The sequence below is a fragment of the Pezoporus flaviventris genome, unplaced genomic scaffold (assembly GCF_033815535.1).
Source record: "Pezoporus flaviventris isolate CSIRO_AGI_PZ_B2104156 unplaced genomic scaffold, CSIRO_AGI_Pfla_v1 ptg000031l, whole genome shotgun sequence".
In the NCBI taxonomy this organism is placed as follows: domain Eukaryota; kingdom Metazoa; phylum Chordata; class Aves; order Psittaciformes; family Psittacidae; genus Pezoporus; species Pezoporus flaviventris.
The window spans coordinates 30,422,842-30,444,044 of NW_026892579.1; the positions used below are offsets into that span (position 1 = coordinate 30,422,842).

General features: G+C 37.1%; 1 protein-coding gene across 1 annotated transcript in view; it reads right to left on the minus strand.

Moving 5' to 3' along the window:
- Nucleotides 1-381: 381 nt before the first annotated feature.
- The window catches only part of HCRTR2 (hypocretin receptor 2), a 36,657-nt gene continuing 15,835 nt past the window's right edge, over nucleotides 382-21,203 (minus strand). Inside the window, exons 2-8 of the mRNA XM_061461812.1 lie at nucleotides 20,549-20,727; nucleotides 18,795-19,038; nucleotides 11,477-11,592; nucleotides 6,135-6,355; nucleotides 4,384-4,505; nucleotides 3,102-3,302; nucleotides 382-1,485 (exon numbers count right to left, since the gene is read on the minus strand). Of these exons, the coding sequence (XP_061317796.1) occupies nucleotides 1,295-1,485; nucleotides 3,102-3,302; nucleotides 4,384-4,505; nucleotides 6,135-6,355; nucleotides 11,477-11,592; nucleotides 18,795-19,038; nucleotides 20,549-20,727 (1,274 nt within the window). The 3' untranslated portion in view covers nucleotides 382-1,294. The remainder of the gene's footprint in view (nucleotides 1,486-3,101; nucleotides 3,303-4,383; nucleotides 4,506-6,134; nucleotides 6,356-11,476; nucleotides 11,593-18,794; nucleotides 19,039-20,548; nucleotides 20,728-21,203) is intronic.

Genomic DNA, 21,203 nt, shown 5'->3' on the forward strand with positions numbered 1-21,203 from the left:
GAAAAAATATTTACATAGGTTAATCAAATAATACCTTCTTTATGAACAACTGGGTTTTCAGAAACCTTTGAATGCATGAGACTGTCTTCTTTCTACGTCAAATGCTTTTTAGTGAAAAACATGTCTTCCCTTCCAGCTCAGCCTTCCTTTTGAAAAATTTGAGCTGAAATGCAAGAATAGTGCCAGAAGGAGATTGTAGCTCAGGTTTTTACGCATTAGTCTCTTCCTAACCAATAGGCCATGATCTCCTAGTAGACTAAGTCTCCAGTGATTGACCATCTTCATTCTTGAAGAAGAAAAATTACGATGCATGGTAGCGAGTGCCAGGTCACTGTGCTTATTCCACAAACAGAACATGGGTGAGTACTCGATCTACAGCAAGAAACATTTTATTTGAATAGTTGAAAAGTCAACATTTTCTAAGCATAGAAATCTCTTAATTTTTTGTATCATTAGTATTAAATGGCATCTGAGAGAGAAATCATGAAATTAAGCAAGATAGCCGGTGTTTTATATTTTAAAGATCCTCAGACATCTCTGGAGCAACACTTGCAGACATTACGGACTTAAAATGAGCTACCAATGTTAAAATGACCTGTCTTTCAGGGGTGCTGACACTTGTTATTCCCATTGGCCTGAGTAGGAATTTTGAGTTTATAGCACCTTTGAGTATCACATAAGTTTTATTTAAGTAATTATTTTTTAGGCACTGAATTCTGAAGAAAAAAAATAGTGGCTATTAAGTATAATCTTATGAAAACATGTGTGACCTGCAGCACTTTGAGTTCATATCTTAGAAGCATGTCTGTGCTTAGAAAAAGTAACTTTCATCTCCCCAAATCAATCTGAAGTGAAACTTCCATAATGAATGCAGAATTAACAAGTGGATTAGCAGAAAAAGAAGTGCAAAATAATTCCAGAATATCACTAGTGCATAAGTAAGCATTCTTGTAAATAAGTCACTCATTTATAGAAATAGGATATAAACAAATGTTTGAGACTTCTTTCAAATACTTAGAGTTCTTTATATAATACATTTTAGAACATTCCACAGCATCTAAAATATATAAAAATAAATATCTACAGTATTTACAAAGTATGACACAATCCAAACTCTAAAAAGGCTTGTAAAGCCATGTTCTTTAGCTCATACTGAGGTAAGTAGGTTTCTGTAAGACTGAGAAGAAATAAGAGAGGCAGTTGTTTTGAAGGAATCCCTTTGTCCAGCAGTAGTCTGTAATACAGCTAAAACCATGTGTCAGTCTCTGGCAGTCTTATGTTTACTGAGGCAAAGTCATCCTTGCTGTAACTCCATCGAGGTAAGTTTAGTTATGCTAGGGACAAATTTGTCCCACTCATTCTCTGTGTTGCCAGTGTCTTCTGCAGAAACCTTCACAGTTTCATCTAAATTTGAAGTCATGTTCATCCCTGGTATGTGGAGCTGTAGTTCCACTGATTTCATTGGGCTGATTGTAGCTGGGATTCCTGTAAGAAATACCAGAGATTTTAACATGATTTTCCTGTTTGCATCAGGTAGCTGACTGGCTCATCCTGTGATTGCTACTCTCTGACTACTATGCAGGTGATGACTGATTAACAAAATGGTCTGCCAGAATATGCTCCAAACTGCAAATGGAAATTTTAAGTGAAGTCTAAGGGGATTCCTGATGCATAAACCTTTATCTTCTTACTTTTAATTTTTTTAATTTGTTCTACTACTTATTTAATATACATTAATTAGTAAATTGCCCTGTGATTCCTTATCCAGATGCCACTGTGACCAGCAGAGCACTACAGCTTCCTGTATGCAAGTCAATCATAAAATCACAGAATAGTTTGGATTGGAAACAACTTTTAGAGATCACCTAGTCCAACCCCTCCACCATGAACATAGGACAAGCAGTGGATAAAAAATGATGACAGATAATAGAGTAAAACATAATCTACAGCCACACTATCATCTGTGTTTCGTGCCTGTAACCTTGCCTGTGCCATACATATAGGAATGGAAACACTACTGGAGAAGAGCAAGCTGAATTCAGGTAAAAAAAACAAACATTCCTTTTATAGTAAGTGCAAAGAACACTTCTTCAGAGGTAATTTATTTAATTATTTTTAGATATGCATTTAGGAGCAGGTTAGCTCACCTTTCTCTGTTATCAATATATAGTTTATATAGTCCAAGCCTATAGTATCTGAAATAACTTCTAGATAACAAACATTCACATCCCTAGAAGAGGAGGAATGAAACCTGTACTTGAAGTCCCTTGCAAATTTCTACTGGTATACAACATATAATGTAATGAAACAAATCAAATAACTTATATGCAATTTTCTATCTATTCACAAAGCTAGGGAATTGCACAATCATTTCAATGTTTACCCAGATTTGGGAAAGCTTGAACAATTTCTGCTTTTCATTTCAGACTGTGTTCATTTATTTATCAACCTGTATGGGAGAAAAATCAAGAGTATCTCCCCAGCTGTTCCTGAACGCACCCAATAGTTCTCTCCCCCTCCCCTCCCCCCCAGGATGGAAAAGAATAGAAAATGTGAGAAAATAAATGAATGTGAATTTCCTATTTAATCAGCTCAACTCAAACCAGAACGCATGGTATGCATATGATTTGAAATAGTCAAGGACATTCAGGTATTTGTTATAAAATATACCACAACTTCAGAGAACTATCTCTGAGTAGAATATGGTTGTTTATAAACACATTGCAACTCCAGGGATAATGATTTTCATACTTTCAGGTGCCTGTTCTTTATTTACTTAGGAGTCTAAAGGAAGTAGGAATCTAAAGGAAAGTATTTATATAAAATATTATTACCTTACACCCTCCCCAGTTGCAACTCAAGTTTTGAAATAAATGAGATGAAATTTTGTTTCAGCAATATATTAACTGAAGTTTTAGCATATTCTATAAAATATTTCTTGTAAGTTACTTTTCTTACAGTCAGTTCTTAGTTGTAAACACCCTTGTCTCATTGCACTGTGCTCAGATTCAAATAGTGTTGTCTGCACAATGAAATTTTACTTCCACAGCATCAAAAGAAACAGGGACAAGTATACTATCAGTAGGTAATAGGTGCAGTACCATTTACTGGAAGTGTGTTTATGTTGGTCAATACAACATGTTCTGAAAGTTTTGAAACATTGTCAAAATTGCTGATCTGGGTGGTCAAGGATTTCCGACTCTCTGTACTGGCATGACCTCTGGTGAGCCGTTCATCATGATGACTGCGAATGCCAAAGATGCAACAAGAAAATGCTGCTTTAAATTCTTCTCTAAATTTCCCTGTCAACCACAAAAAAGACTCATGAAAAAAAGTACCATAAAGACTGTTTCATCAGACTTTATAGATTAGAAAAAAGCAGCTATCTAAAGAAAAATTAACCCAAAATACCCAGATGGTCTTCTAATGCTGAACTAGGAAATCACAATTTCATCATCTTGGAGAAAGATAAAAAACATATAACCTTTTTAAGAAGATACATGAGATGTGGTATGAAGCCTAAATTATTCTTAGCTAGGCAGAATGGACAAATGATTTATGAAGTCGTGTCATGGACAGTCTGTTGATTAATAACATATCTAAGAAAAACAGGTAATTGAGCAATCATAGATTTAAATGACCTGACGTGAAATGAGAGGTCATAGCTAATTTGTATTTTATCTTGAATACCTTTTAGGAGGAGATTCAAAGTGTTCAACAGCCTATTAGTCTGCTTTAGGGGCTCAGAATATGTTGTTCAGATCATCCTCACACTACACACCACAAAAACTATATGGGCAAATACACAGTGAGCATCAATAGACTTTTGCCTCCCTTTATTTAGCTGTAATACCACCAATTTAAGTTCTGATTCTGCTGTCCATAGCCAAATAAGACAAATACAAGCTAAGATAAATCTATACTGCTAAGTAAACAGCACCTTACCTAGTTCTTTGACCTTGAACCTAGTCAGCACAGTCTGGTCATGTAAGTACTATTAAAGACTCACAGACTCCAAACCCCAATACCTGCATATAAAATGCCAACTGGAGACAGTCCCTGGCCTGTGCTACCTCCCAGACTGTATCCAGTGAGTGTTTAGGAGAATGGTAGTTGTTTCAGACCAAAGTAATGCCAGGGACTTCTCTACCAAATTAATGCATAGACAATCAAATTCAAGCACTTGGACTGAGGCCCTCGCACAGTTTAGTTTAGTTATAGGTAGATAGGTAATGGGATACTTCAGGCAACTTGCTCCAAGAAGAAGATCTAGCTCCCACAGGAGGAGCTGGGCTGACGTTACACAGTCATTAATCTTATTTGCTATGGCTCATTACATTCTAACTATACATTAAACTTGAATTCTAAGTAACTGTAACTTACCACTGAGGAAGTTATAAATAATAGGATTGGCTGCACTGTTTGCATACACAAGCCAGTGGGAGAATGTGAACCAGGCGTATACAGTTTCTCTGTCATCAGCATGATTAAACATCCCCAAAACCCTACAGAAAAAGAAGAGCAAACCTGAAAGATGGCAAAATTAGAAATCATATAAAATTTGGCATGTTCTAGCTTAATTCTCTGATGATTCATTTGCAGTATCACAGAAAAGCTGACTCAACAGTGCTTGATTTCCTGACAGAATAAAATCCCCATCCCTCAGCCCCCTGTCTTGGTGGTTTAGCACAACAACAGAAACCATCAGTACTTCACTTCGCAGTGGTGCAGATGCATGACTTGTCTCCTAAGTAACCAAAGTCAGCTGGTTCAGATAAGTCAAGAAAAGACAGTGAAAGTTGCTTTTGACCTATTCATGTCATTGAGGTTCTCAGCTCCAGGCCCACTCTCCAATAAACAAGAGCTCTGGAATTCAAAAGGCACTAAACTGGCCCCAGAACTGAGGCCACAGCTGCAGCTTCTGCCAAAAGAAACCTGTTTTGCCTAGATTCCTTACACCTAACTTTTGCCATGTAAGTGAAAATCTAACTATGGACCTACTCAGCTATTGTAGTCAAGGCAGCCTGTGTATCCCTCTATGGTTCAGATTGCAGGTGGCCTGAACTGCCTTCTGGAAATACTTTTTTTCCTCCACATTGCCTACCAAGGGACTTGAGAACAAAAAGTACTCAAATTGCAACTCAGGAAGTACCAGGATTGAGTGGGATGTATTTAAGCCTCCAATTTGAAACTATTCCTTAAAAATTAAAATGCTCCTCAAGCACCAATAACAGGCTAGTTATTTTTTAGGATATTCAAATCTTAGAATCATAAAATGGTTAGGGTTGGAAAGGGCCTTAAGACCATCTAGTTCCAACACACCTGCCATGGGCAGGGACATCTCACACTAAACCATCTCACCCAAGGCTTCGCCCAGCCTGGCCTTGAACACTGCCAGGGATGGAGCATTCACAACTTCCCTGGGCAACCCATTCCAGTGCCTCACCACCCTAACAGGAAAGAATTTCCTCCTCATATCCAATCTAAACTTCCCCTGTTTAAGTTTTAACCTGTTACCCCTTGTCTGTCACTACACTCCCTAAAAATCTTCTGCTATATGTCATTATTGGTATTCCAGAAGGCTCATGAGATATAACAAAACCTTGGCCTGTCAGGGCCCATACAAAAAACCAAGAGTGTATGTAATTTTGTCTCAAATAAACAGGAGAGAAAAGGGTAAAAAAATAAATTCCAAGCAAACTGAAGGGTTAGCCTAAGGTTTCAAAATTGTACATGATGGGTGTTCGAACCCAGCATTTCATAGTCCTCAGAGCAAATCACACTACACTCTCCTGCTAACCTTCAGCTGTTGCTTTAGGTAAATACACTTCCATGGGTGCATTTACAGAAAACAAGCTGTAATCCCATGTAAATGACAGGTTTTAATGAGGAGATAGGATAGATAATTTTCATAAGGAAGAGCTTGCTAATGAGGGTTAAGACAAGTAATATGGATAGGTCAGATTTTCTTTTTTCCTTCCAACTGTATGCTTATCATGCAATTATTTCTTTAGCATGAAATAAGTAAATTTATCTTTTAGAAGTATCTGCCAGAATAACAAGAATCTCTTAACAGAGGATTGTTTTTAGACAGAAAGATTTACCAAGTGTTTACATTTTGGGATAACCTTTACCTTTTCAAGACATTGAGGATGCTAATTGGTAGATAGCAAAGTGCAAAAACCAGGAGGACAACCATTAGCATACGCGCTGTTTTCCTTCTTGCACGAATCTGTTTTATTTCAGCTGCCACAGCACTAATCTTTGACTTTGTTGATTGTCCCAGCCCTCGGGGCTGTGCTGAGGACTGTAGAGGCTTCCACTTTTTCTGAACAACAGAAGAGGTTCCTGGGATCTAAGAAAGAAAAAAAAAAGGCACGGTGTGAAAAAGTAGCACTGTGGATAGCTATAACAAGAAACATAGACATGTTGACATATAAAATTTAAGCTTGCAGGCAGAAGCAGGGTTTTTTTATTAAATTAATTGATTTAGTTGCAAGAAACAAGCCCAATTTCAGACACACCTGAAGGACTGCATAAAAATATGTTTTAAACCAAATACAGCAATACCAAATATATAGATACTAAAATTTTCTTTACTTGCATTTGGAAATATCTTGCATTGTCTGTGCCTTCAGATTATTGCACCAGCTGTATTGCTGCAAGTATGGTGCTGTAAAGTTCCATATTAAATATTTTGTTGTATGGCAGAGTAGTTTAGCCGATTAATATGCTGCTAACTTAAGATACTAAACAGCTTTTCAGCAGTCCAAAACAAGGATTTAAAGCCTACATATTCTTAAGTGCCACAAAACTTCCAAATATGCAATTTAAATGACAATGAAGCAGCTAAAGAAATCACAGCTGAAGAATGGATCTCCATGCACAGCACTTCAAACCTGAATGTATATACAGCGATGAATACAGAGGAATCATGGAAGAGTGCCAAGACATAGGAAGAATTAGGTTAGCCAGAGACACCCTTCAATGGCTAGATGTAGCACCATGCTATTAAAAAAAAATTAAAACTAATTTTTTATTTTCTGTGCCCTCACAGAAACCAAGCCAAACAAAGCAACTTTGCCTCAGTTCTTCAAAATTATCTCCTGCTTGCAGCCAAACGTGAAAGAGTACAGATGGCAAGGACTTACTCAGAGAACTCTATTACAATGACATAATGCTTTTAATGTTACACATTGTGAAAAGCTTTTGGGTAGAAACATAGTTTTATTCAAGTGTAGTACAATTGTCTGTGGAGCCAATAGTCTCATGAGTGTAAATAATGCATGTTTAAAAGTATCCGCAAAATTAAAATTGCCTACTGTAACATTTTAAAAATCAGGGCTTATCCACATAAACTGACCAGAAGGAAAATGGAATATCAGAAAAAATATAAGCTAAAATGGGAATACTTGTCCTAAAATAAAAGCACGAACTTTCAGAATTATTCTAGAATACCTATTATGATTTGGGTTTGTTTTGGTTTTGTTTGTTGGGTTGTTTTTTTTTTTTTTGGGGGGGGGGGGGGAGGATGTTTCTTGTTTGGGTTGGTTTGTTGTTGTTTTTTATTAATAGCTTCCTTGCACAGAAAAGCCCTTGACTTAGCATTTATGTGCACTGTCAAACCGAATTTACAACTATTAGGATGTTTTGGCAAAGTTGTGTTGTAATGAACAGGAAACCAAGGAAGCAGAAGAAGGGATATATTATAACATGTACTTTTTAAGAATGTGTCTATGGATATAAAACAAACAAAACCCCCTTGCACTTACTTCTACTGCAGCTCCCTCTCATTCAGCTGAAATAAGAAGTATTAGTTTCGTACCTGAACATGCCTGTCTTGTTGCAAGGGATTTACCCCACTTAGCTGTGAGGTGGAGCTGCAGTATGTCTTTACCGGGAACTACTGAGACAATGTGCTCTAAGATTCTGATTTTGGCTTATCAGAGGTACTTGATTTTCTGTCCTTCTAATTTTGAAGCAGAAGCTTTTCCTTCAGTCGTACTGAGTTACCGTATCGTAGCAAGAACTGGAGATGGAAGCAGAGAAATTCAGCCAGATCTCTCCCTCCTCGCTATGCCAAAGATTTACTTGAAAAAATAAGTGACCAGCTTTCCTGGTAGATAGATGCAAGTTAAATGAAGAAAAACATTATCTTGGCTCAAAATTGTGAACGGCTATTTCTACAGAAATGTTAAAAGTGACTGTGCACATGGTTTGCACCTGTGTGTGCAGACAGAAGGGACTTTTCTCATATTTAAGTAGTCTTTAATCACAGAACCATAGAGTCTATATTTGGGTCGAAAGTGACCTTCAAAGGAGCAGGAGGTGATGAAAAGTGGAACTGTATACAATATATAGTCTTACTGTACTATATATTAGATTTCTAAATCTTGAGGGGTTTGTATTGAGAGCCTTTCTTAAGAGCCCTGTTTTCCTCAGTCTTTCCCTGACATACATCTGGGCTTTGTTACTGTTAATGCCTATAGGCAATAATACAGCAAGAATTTTATCAGTAAAAAGAACAGAAAGAGCTATATACCCAGAGATGCATAGTTGAACCAGTACCATCTAAGAAGCACAACACCTCAGAAGTGTGTGTGCATGTATACAGAAATATTTACAAATATGCATTTATGTAAAAACACATACATGTATTACGTACATAGGATGAGAGGAAATGGCATCAAGTTGCACCAGGGGAGGTTTAGATTTGATATTAGGAAAACATTTCTTCATGGAAAGGGTTGTCAAGCATTGGAAGAGGCTGCCCAGGGAAGTGGTTGAGTCACATTTCCTGGAGATATTTAAAAGACATGCAGATATGGTACCTAGGGACATGGTTTAGTAGTGGGCCTGGCAGTGCTAGGTTGAGAGTTGGACTTGATGATCTTAAGGATCTTTTGCAATGTAAATGATTCTATAGTTCTATTTCTATCATTACGTATGTATAAGCATACATACGTCAACATAATGCATATATTTGCTTTTCAGTAATGAATCACTTACAGAGATAATTGAGGAGAATTTGTGTATTTCCAATAATTCACTAAAAGCCTACTAGGTGTATCCAAACATGTACTAGAAATTGCAGTTATTTTCTTATGCATCTTTCCTCTATCCCCTCAAATTCTTATCAAGGGGTTTATAACTAGAGGAAATTTCTCCAAATGTAATAACTTGCAAAGATTGGAAGGGTATATTTCAGCTGCCAAAATGAAAATAGGTAGGGTTCCTAGTTATTAATATGAATGGGCTGTACTGTCAATGCTTTTGGACATCAGTAAGTTGAGGCATACAGTATGGACTCAAAAATAGAAATTATGTACTGACACTTTCATCATAAGTCCTTTCAATTCTATTTATTTGTTCAGAAGTCACTTTTAATCTCCTTAAAATCCACAAGAGATCATAGCCTGCTAAGTCACTACTTCCTTGCTAATAATTAAAATAAACTGCTCAGATTGCTTGGTATTTGTGGCATGATCTTGTCTTCACAAAGATGAATCATTAATTCAAAGATTGCAAAGACACAAAGATTTGGAAGACACAATCAGTAATTTCAAGAGTTATTGCACAAAATACAGTAAGGATAGCTTGTGAATCTATCTTACCTTCAGTCATGTGAAAATTTGCATGCACAACACAATTTTCAAAAACAACCTCTAGAACAAAAGTAAGGTATAGAAACCATCTACTGTTTGCTGTGTTTTTTATATCACATATGTCTGGGATGCTTATTGTACCTTGCAATAGGATTACTATATTTAATTGAAGTTCTGGAAAACAGCATGATTTCTTAAATGGAACTATTATCAAATAATACATTTATAGCACTGCATTCATTTGATCTACATGACTGATTATGGCACACCTGTTGCACTTAGGAAAATGCCTGTCTGCAGACAAGTCACAGTTGATAATAGATGTGCAGTGGTTTTAATTTCACTTAGTGCAGCCTCTTACACATAGTGCTATCATTTATGCTAGGAAAAGAGATATCTGTAATTTTGTATCATTGATAGCTCTAAGCCTGTAGCAGTATTTGTCTTTTTGTCACTGAAAAAAAAAATGATCATCTGAACTTTGTGAGCATGTGAGATGTACAGGGAGAAGAAATACTGTGAAGAAAAAATAGGCCAGCTACTAGGGGTGGGGGGAGAACCAAGCCAACAAAACAGGCTGGTTTCCAGTCATTCAGCTTCTGCTCTGAATCTGAACCAGCATTTTTAAGCTACGTGCAGGTTAAAATGTGCAGGTTACAAGTGCTTTGCATTAATTTCATGGACAGTTTGAGAGAATTTGTAGATTGTAGAGAAAGTACAAAAGAGAAGGTTAAGAAGGAATATGGAGAATTGGGTGCTACAGGACAGATAACTACTTAGTAATGCAGATCATCTTAGAGCCTTGTTAGACTGAATTTAATTTTCAGACTGAGCAAAGCCTTTCTTTTGGTGAAGAGTCATAGAAACATAGAGTGGTTTGGGTTTGAAGGGACCTTAAAGATCATTAAGTTCCAACCCCCTTGCCATGGGCAAGGCCACCTCCCACTAGACCAGGTTGCTCAAAGCCCCATCCAACCTGGCCTTGAACACTGCCAGGGACTGGGCATCCACAACTTTGCTGGGCAACCTGTACCAGTGCCTCACCACCTTCACATTGAAGAACTTCTTCCTAATTCACACCCCCAAAAAATGTTCTCTAACAAGCAGCACTTCAAATTGCTGGAGGGGGAAAAACCTTTCTGAAAACATTCACATCACTTTTTCCACTTCAATCCAAATGTTCTTTGTGTGTTTGCTAGCTTAGGTTTTTTTTTGTTTGTTTAGTATTCCCATTTTCTTTCCTGAATTTTTAATCTGAAACTTGTAAAACAGATGTTCACATTAGAAATCATGCCAATTATTTGTCAATAATTCACATCAACTGCTACTGATATCATCCAGCTTCGTATCAGGTAAGTCCAGTCTCACAGTTTTTGTGATAGTTGGACTTTCTAGCCTAACTTTTGTTCAAGTTGGACCTGTTTGAGCCTGAGATTTTGTACAGACTACTAAGAAAATGAGAAGGCTCAAACCTAAGTTTTGCTTAGTGTTTTTTGCTACAGGAGATTGTAGCAGTATAAATAAGCTCACCTAAGCTATTTTGGTAAGTATTTCAGATACAATGGGAGAGATCTTTCTTCTTCCTATAATAAATCTCTCTGTTGCCTTTTTCTCTCTTTCTCTCCTTCTAAGCCCTTCATGGACATGGGCAAGAAGGAGTCTACATTCAGCCTGATTGCCTTCATTTGTTAATGCATCTCAGTGTCTATCCAAGGTGACTGCAAGCCAGGAGTGTCACTGAACCTGGTCTCAGTGCTGTAAAAGTCCAAGTCCTGAGTGACAATGCGGAGCATATAGATGAGAAGGTTGTGCATAGGAATCTGAGCATAGTCACAGCAGCAAACAAATAAAGCTAGTGTTAAATGACTTACCTGGCGACACCACAGCTTTCGAAATATTTGCAAATAGGCCAACACCATAAGACACAGTGGTGCCATGTAAGTCACCAGAAAAAAGCATGTGTGATACATTTTGGGGTAAACCTCAGCTGGAAAGAGAATTCAAATAGGAAAACTGCATTCAAATACACACGCATTTCAAAATCACTTTAAGCCAAGCTTTTCATACAGATTGCATGAGTTCTTCAAACATAATAAGTTATAATGGAGGATATATCCAATCATATTATGGGTAGGATTGATTTTTTTAATCACTTCTATATACATTCTCTTTTATAAACATGCTTTTATTTCAAGCGTCTCTTACATCACATTATTTCTTTCATATCACATTATTACTTTGGGTATTAAGTCTTCAGAAGTTTTGCTTTTTATTAAATCAGTGAAAGATAGAAAATTTCAGTATCTAACAATAGCTAGTTAATTATCCAACCTATCTCATCTTTGACATATTTAACAGTTTGTATAACTCCTTAGTTTCAATTCTGCAAAGGCTATTACATATCCCTGAGTAAATTGCAGTCTTTCACCTACAAACAGAGAATGTAGACTACAGAACACAGGATGCTAACGGGAGGAGACAACAGACATTTCTGAAATCACTTTTCTGTGGCAGAATAAACATGATTAAGACTCAGTGATTTATTATTAAGATTACATTTAAGAAAAAATAGAATTCAGTCAAGTGCTGTAAACTGAGGAAACTTCTGCAATTATTTTTGACTCAGCTGCAACAGTAACGAGTTTGCTACCATTGTGTTCTAGTTTCCTGTGTATCTCTTTTGAAAAGACAAGTTATGAATGTTATTTTCTTAGAGACAAACATCTTACAGATGTCGCATCATAAGCTTTGCCATTAGATTATAGCAAAATGTGAAGTGGGTGGCTGGAAAACTTGTTTTCACTTTTGTATCATCAAATGTAATTTGTTATTATCAAATGTTGATATCAATTATAATTTCACATTTATGGACGGCTTCAGAAAAGGAATGAACATTATGGAGACTGACAATATGTAGCAGAAGACAAACTGCACTTCCTGAGCAGTTAGACTGCATAAAAAACCTACGCCTTGCATTTTGACTAAAGAAGGAATGTTTATGTTAACTTCTAGAATTTCTGAATGTTTCAGGAAGATCTGCAATTGCAGCTCTGTATTGTATGTAGGTTTCATTAAAAAAAAAAAAAAAGAGGAAAAAAAAGAGAGTTGGAGAGTTACATGAGATCAAAACGTTGGTGAGCCAAACTTACTTTCTGTCTGTTAAAGGGACTGTGATTGTGGACCCTATCAAACAAGGGGTCCTCAAAAGCCAGGAGAATCCCTGAGAGTTTTGTTAGACAAGGAGATACAAAGACTTAGCCCGTAACTCTCACAGCAGGGAGAAGTACATCTCCCTGTTAAAATCCCTGTTAACATCTCCCTGTTAACATCATGTTAACTCCAGGCTCACCCTCAAACCCAGACTTCAGTAATACCACTCTCAGTGTTGGGCCTGAAAGTAGCAGCTGGTTTACCAATCAGAACAACTTCGGTATCAGGGAAATAGAAACTTGCTATTATTTGCTACAGCAAAATCCAGCCTGTATTCTTTGCTAGCAAAGATAAAAGAGACATTGTAATTGTCATTTAACAACTTTGTTGGATCAGGGTTTAAAAAATTCAGATGAGCAGCATTTGACTCTTTTCTTGCTCAAAAATCCTTTAGCAAATCGGATTACCAACTCTTAACTAGTAGATGCAGCTACTACCTCTTGTCACTGTCCCTAGGGGAGGCAGACCATCTGGGGCAGCTTTTTTATAACAGGTGATAACCTGGCTATGTATACTGACTGATGATCTCAAACTTGTTTTTGCATTCCAGAAAATGCAGCCTCACAGCAGTCCTGTCAGACAGGGAAATACCAACCTGCAAGCTTCACAGGAGGAGAGATTAAGGAGAAACTGGAGTATCATAACTTACTGGGATCACAGGAGGTCAGAGCTGCAAGTACATTCTTTCTGCTCAGAAGGGGGTGCCACCTGCCTCATCAATGCTCTGCAGGCAGCCAGGCCCCTTTCAGGTAGAAGGATGGTACATATTTAAAAGGCCATCTGGAGTCTATGGCTTCCAATTTAGCATTCCAAGTAAAGTGAAACATTAAATGAGCCTAGCTATCTACAAAGAACTGATGAACCAGGTTGGAGGAAGATCCTAACACTTGCCTTTGAAGTTTAGCCACCTGGAAAGTGCCAGCTGCTAAACATCAAAGGAAACCTATCTCTCCTCCACCCAGGGCAAAGCCCTTTGTAAAACCTTTCCCTAAGAAGCATGACCCTGTTTAGCTTCTTAAGCCAAAGAAAAGCTTTAAAACTGTTTGACAATCACAGCAGTGAGAAGGAGGAAGGACTGGTTTGGGATACCATTCATTTATCAAGTGAGTGAGTTCCAGGCTCCTTGAATGAGAACATCAATCAGTCTATGGTCCTGGTAATATATCAGCTGCCTGACTGGGACTGCTGAGCCTCTTACTGCCAAGAAGAGGAGGAAAGTGTCTTTGCCTTCCGTGGTCACTTAATGGGCTTCAGGAAAGGGAGAGATTGTTCTTAGCTGGAGTAATCATCTCTTTAAGAAGAAATTAATGATTCTCACAGCACCGGATGTTATTTTGCTGGAAAAAGGGGACAAAAAGCAAACAGATGGTCACATGGATTGGACTGGGGTGAGATCAGCATTTCCACTCAGAGGCAGTCATGCTGCGTGATCACTCCACTTGATAAAGGGTGCTAAACCAAGCCTTCTTCTGTCTGCTGCAGGGGTTATTAACCAACTTTTAAACTTTTCTAAAGCTTCCTTCTTGGCACTGTGTTCCAGTCTCAGACTGTTCTATGAAGCAAGGAGGTGGAAGACTGAAACTACAGCTCCTGGATTTTTGCCAGAATTTTACTATATTTGTGTAAATACATACATATATATGTGTATACATAAACATATGTATACAAACTGAAAACATTCCAGACTCAAAAGGTTTTGATATGTCTAGCAAATTAACTGTTCCCTTAAGCCATAGGTGCATAATGAAATTGGTACTCTTGGCATCTTCCCTAAGAACAGGGAATACAAACTATCAAGTCTGTTGAGCATTGGTAGAGAGTTCACAGGTTCCCCAGTCTTACGAAGATACCTACAATGTTTTGGAGTTTCTGACATGAAGATGCAATGCAGTTGAAAGGGTATACTTTTAGAAAAAAGCTTAATAAATAGGGATGCTAGGAAGTGGATGCCCATAGTAGAGAAAATTTGATCACATGACACAGCCTTTTCCAAACTATGTTCCTATATCAGAGGATTTACAGTTAGCTAATACTAAAATTACATTTTTAAATCTGATCTATTATCCTTGAGCTCTCAATTAGTGACAACACCAAGCATAAGTTTAGTATTAGCAATGTTCTGACTTCTTTCTGCATTAAATGTCCCACAAGATTTTCCTTAAGCTCTGAACACTTCAATAACAAGGATGTAAAAAACTCATGTAATAATGCAATTTCCAGCTATTCGTTTTCCAGAATTAAGACAATATGGGTTTTGTACTATTTTATGAGCAGTCTAAGAGGAAATGGAACACAAAGTCTTCCCTTTGTTTCCATTCAACCATGTAGTTTTGGGAAAGGATTATCTCCATATTCTATCATTTGCAAAGGGGTTGGCTAATGCAGTTTGGCTAACACTCCTTTTGCGAACAGCTCTAAAAGAATGTATTTAGCTGACTTTGACACATGGAGAACTCATTTTAATATATGTTTCTTTTATTTTGGCACTTTATCATCAAATTCAGCACATAGCAATTACAGACTATTATAGAACTGTGGCCAACACTGGCTCCTTAAGTGAGCCTGCATAGGTCACATGTTGGACCCTTCTGCATTCCCAAATAAAATATTGTTATTAGACAGTACTCAAAATGAAAAACACTCAGCCTAAAATTGGCAATGAATTTTATATTTAGGAATGCCAGAAGCAATTAAAAAGAAATTCAGCCCTGTTTTAGGCTGAACTATTGCTCCATTTGCAGTCACTGGCAGCTCTCCAACAGCATACTTGAAACCTTATTAGTCAGGGTGGCCACTATTTGTTCTCTGTTAAGGATCCCAAGTGTCACAGTGCTGATCAGACCTTCTTCCAGACCCTCAGCAGACTTGTGTCGATTTCAGCAGCTGGATCTAAGTCTGGGTAAGGTACGGTCTCCTGCTTTGGCACCTCTGGACATAACTTCCTGTTAGTCCTCCATAGCACCTCATGTTTCGGTGATCCTGCATTCCCAGAGTTAGAATAGACATACAAAACACTTTGGAAAGTGTCACTAAGCTCCCCCTTTATGCAGTCCCAACCTTGACAGTTCACAGTTTAATATCCTTGGGACATACAGTGCAAACGATACTCCTCAAAATTTCATCAGATGTACCCTAATTTTAGACAACATAAATTATGTGCAGTTCTAAACAAAGCAGTGAACACCCAAATATAATCTCTTTCCTCCAAACTGACTTTTCTGTAGGATTTGTTCAGAATCTCGTGAGTGTGTGCAGTATCTACATTTCCACTTTCTCTTTGCAAATATAGCTTATTCATAGGAATATCAATATCTTTCTCCTTTAACCCCCTCCTAGTTATCCTTATTTGCTGCTCCATATTCCCATAGTCAAAAAAAGGCAAAACAAAATCCAACAAAAGATGTAATTATTTTCTTTGAAAATATTAGCTTTTTATTCCTTCTTCCGGCCTCAACACTCACCAGATGCCCTGTTATCCATGTTCATTTGTCCTTCTTTTGGGGGCTTTTCAAACCCTGTTTTTTAGTAGAAAAACTGAATCTTCTATACTTTGGTCCAACTCAGTGTCCTTAGATATTTTCAGTTGAATGGAAACCTTTTGTAGCTACTGACACTTTATTCTCTATAGTCTGAAAGGGATGTTAAGGTATATATCTATTATATTTTATCCTCATTGATAATATATTGTTGACTATACATTTATTAGGTAATTCCATGATTTGAGAAACCTTTTAATGCATAAAAAGGTTCTTCTCTCAAGTTACTATGAGAATCTATTATTTGAATGTGAAGAGGATTATTTTGTACAGACAGCTGAAATGCACCAGCACAATAGCTAGCAAAGATGGTGCATTATCATTAGAAGAATAATTCATTAAAAAGGCAGCAGGATAAAAACAGGATTCTTATCTTTAATGGAATGAAAACCTCCCCATTTCAAAAAACTTTAATGTATTTTTAATAAAAAATTGTTTTCGGTTCGTGCTCAATATAAATTTAAAAGAAAACCAACAAAATCAGTTTGGAGTGTTTGCACTACATTTCTGGAGCCATACACAAAAAGAACTTAATGCTATGCACAACAACTTGCCTTTGTTATACTCCTTTCTACCTCTCCAAACACCCAAGTGACGGCTCAAAGTATAACCTGAAGATCAATAGATTTCATTGGACAAATACACTCCACAGGACTAGAGCCTGTGGGAGGTTTTTTCTTTTGTATAATGGGTGCTTCAGCTCTGGCATATCTGTGAGCTGCAACTACTTCAGCGCAGCACTGAATGAGAGGCACTCTTTTAAATAGTTCCAAGGCTACCATGGAGTCTGTAGTTCCAAAGCAACACTTTCCTGTTGGGAATCAGAGAGTGGCCAATGTGGATCTGGAAATTTTTTGATCGCATTCCCTGATCAAATGCTCTTGACTCCCTAATTAATTAACTATGTAACTTTCATTTCCTAGGTTGATTAAAACAGTCTTTGTTGCAGATCTAGCCCTGAAGATGAAGACATGGATAATTAGTTCTGCAGTCAAAATGAGTGGACACAAATTGTACTTGGACTGAATGCTGAGAAAGAAAATAGTCACATCAATACTGCAGCATCCAGCAGCAGACAGTGATATAAAATTGTTCACAGATGAAGAAAGAACACTAGAAGTAAAGAGCAGATGTGTACTCTCCTATGAAATAGCAAGTACAATACTCATAAGCACAACAGAGGCTTGCTCTAACCTACAGACTCACAGCACATCTGCACATCTTTGCAATGACTGCCAGCTAGCTAATGGCCATCTCTGCCCCCTTGCCTTGTCCCAAAGGACTAACTGAGATGATGGAGATAAAGAACACGGAATGTGATAGCCAATGTCTTATTAATCCCCTGGTGGCCCAGCAGAGGCCAGTCAGGTTAGAAACTTCCGAAAGGGCCCATGGAAGAGCCCTCAGCAGTTCAAGCTGCTTAAGGTAATTTATCACAATAATTAAATACAGGTGGTCCAGTTGCATTTTATTTTAATTGTTCACATGATTGGAATCTTCTTCTACAGAGACATCTCTTGGAGAGAATTTGATTGTTTTCAGTCTGATTTGCGCTTATTAAACAGGCATTTTTAGTTACATATTTTGGCAAACTTAGCTTTATTTTCCTGTGTGTGAATAATGGTATTACTGATGGTCATTATATCCAGTGTCAGAGTCATAGCATGTAACTCTTATGCTCTATTAGCATTGGAGTTATGCCAGGGCCCACCAGAGTTGCTCTTAACCAACTCTGGGGTGGTGGCTAATACTGCTTAGTGGGAGCAGAGACAAAAAAGTAGTTACTCCCTGGCAACCCTTATGGCTTCTTACAGCTGAATTTAAATACAGAACAAGTTAGATTAAAAGTTAATTAAAAGGCAGAATTACACTTCTTGGATAGAATAATTTGTAACGGATTACATGTACAAAGTTATTTAAATTATCTTGTCTATGGTAAATTTCAAATAGTAGACTAACTTGCTACCCCATATTGATGACGTCTCTGTAAATTTTGTAAGGACATGAAATTTGTATTGAAGTCCCAGGAGAGATCTATAAAGGCAAGTCAAATATCAGCAATTAGCAAATGCAATATACCAAGGAAACAGAAATTTCTGTTCTCATGTACCTATTTCTTAAGGCTAAATGCTGAAGTCTTTGTAAACCTGCAATGTCCATTGATCACAGAATTATATAAGCCTCTGGGAAACATTAACACGATCAAGGCACAAGCCAGCCTCATTCATTTAAACTTGGTTTCAAATGTACTTGAAGTCTTTAGCAATACAAAAGAAAACAGGATTTCACAGTATTTGAAAAATGGTAGTTCTAGGAAAGCTTATATAATTAAGAACATTTTTGTGATATGTTTATACAACTTGACTGCATATTAATATAACCTGATATTTGTATTACTTAACAGCAGTACAGTTTCAGTCTTTACGGTCAATGACACACTCACCTCCCCAGTGCTCATCACACACTGTGAACAAGGTGGTTTTATTGGCTAATCCTGGGAACACGCTGCTGCACTCCATAACAATAGCCTGAGGAATCATTATGATGCAGGACACAATCCAGATAATTATAATGCTGTTCCTTGCTCGCTTGGCTGTGCTTTTAAACATCAAAGGGTGACAAATTGCATACCATCGATCCAAAGCAATGCAGCTGAGCGTTAGTACAGACACAGAGACTGAAACTGTCTAAAGAAAAGGAAATATTATGTAAATGTGAATGTAATCATTTTCAGAGCTTTAAAAAATATTTATTGTAATTTTTTTTCCTGGAGTTTTAAAAATTATTTGTATTTTCAACATAGTTAACTCTTTATCTGCAATTATTAAATAGAAATTATCCCCAGAAAAAGAAAAATTATCCCCTTTTAAAATCACTTCTTACAGAATTACAACGGGTAACATCATCTGCCAGAATCCCACTAGAATCAACAGGACAATGAACAGATTAGGGTGCTACCCAAACTGAGTACATGTAGCAGGGTCAGATTCTGATAGAGCGAATTTATGTAAATTAGAATTTGCAAACTTCATCTAAAAAACTACTTTTAAAACATTAGATAACTAATTAGATCTTTTTTCTTCCTTTGTAGCACAATTTTGTTTGTACGTTTTCTGTGTTATATTTGGAAACCAGTACCACCATTTTGTCTTTTCAGTTTTCACGGGAACAATGGAAACTCAGTCTCATGAACAACTAGCTTAACACAGACTAAATAATTTTACCTTCAATTCAGTATAGGAAATAACCTATCACTCTTTCACTCCATACACTAGGTGATCATTTCACTTACTCTTTCGATTTTCTTCCATTAGGGGAGGAAGATTTTCCTCCATGTAGGCTTTGAAAAAACTTTTGTTATTTTAACTGCATTGAGCAGAGGATATACCTGCTGGAGAACTCTTGCTCTTGACAATGTGGCTCTTCAGCCTCCAGTTATCTGCTGAACATATAAATTATGCTGGAGGCACAGAGCAGATCACCTATATACATTCAGAGTTCTGCTTAATTCTTTTGATTTTATAATGACTGAAAGGCCAAGCACTTGTCATTCTAGTATGCCCAGTCAGCTCATCTAACCAGCTATTCTTGGAAAATGTATTTATCAATCATTTTGATGCAAATGATCTCATAACTAATCAAATCCACTGGTAAACAAGTGGTGGCAATTACTGCTTAAGGCAGACAATCTCATCAGCTCCCAGTGAACCTGAATAATTTGACTGTTTCTAAAGAATGCAAAGTAAGTCTCTAAACACATGTGAAAGCCCAGAATCCCTTCAGATTCTCTGTCCTGGACATTTGCATATTTCTTTAGGTTCACACACAGAGTAAATATGACTGTAATTCTATTTAAAGACATTTTTATTGGTATATATGCCCTCTGGATTCTTAAAAAAGATCACACACCAAAAAAAAAAAAAAAAAAGAAAAAAGAAACAGAAGCACATCAGACAATTGTTTGAGAATGAGTATTGCCCAAGCCTAACAATCAGATGGAAAATACAGAAAAATATTCAGAAAACATAGACATATTCACAAGTGGACCAGTCCTTTAATCCTCAGCATGTACCCTGAGATATCTCCTTCAGTAGCAGGCACAGTCTTCCATCAGTTTATCACTATTAGGAAAATGCTATTGTTCTTTATCTTCCTCGTAACATGGGTAATGTGTACCCAAACACAGTAAAGTAATACCTGTAAGTAGGGAATCACTTTGCAGAGGGACTGCCCAAAGAACCATGTTTCTGTGATGTCCACTACTAAAGTTGCTGGAAGACAAGTAATTGTGACCAGAATGTCAGCCAGAGACAGGTTCACTATGAAATAGTTGGTAACTGTTCGCATGTGATGATTCTTCCACACTGCAATGCAAACTGAATTTGGAAAGACAAGTTAATGAGATGGAAATGACTTAGGGAATACTTCAACAGGAGAACACTTAACTTTGCAGAATTGAGGAAACATTTGTGTCCTTTGTTTAACACAGAATATTTTATTATGTAGTTCAGTGTAAGAACCATGTGTTTTCTTTTAGAGTGGAAATAACAGGGTACATGTGGAGAGAATCTTAGTACACAATGAATAATTTTCCACACACCACAGCATGGGAAATAATCTCATATATAAAGCAGCTTATTTTCCTGCTATTTTATCTTCACAAACTACTTGCACAACTTTCTTCATGTCCATACTGATCCATTGGCTCTAGTCTATGGCAATATGCATCTACATTTTTAAAAGTTTATCTTATTCTTACGACAGTGTGACACTTCATTTGAATTGCTGTCACACAGAGTCTTGTAAACTGTGCCAAGAAACAACAATTTTATAATATATTTTGCTGACCATA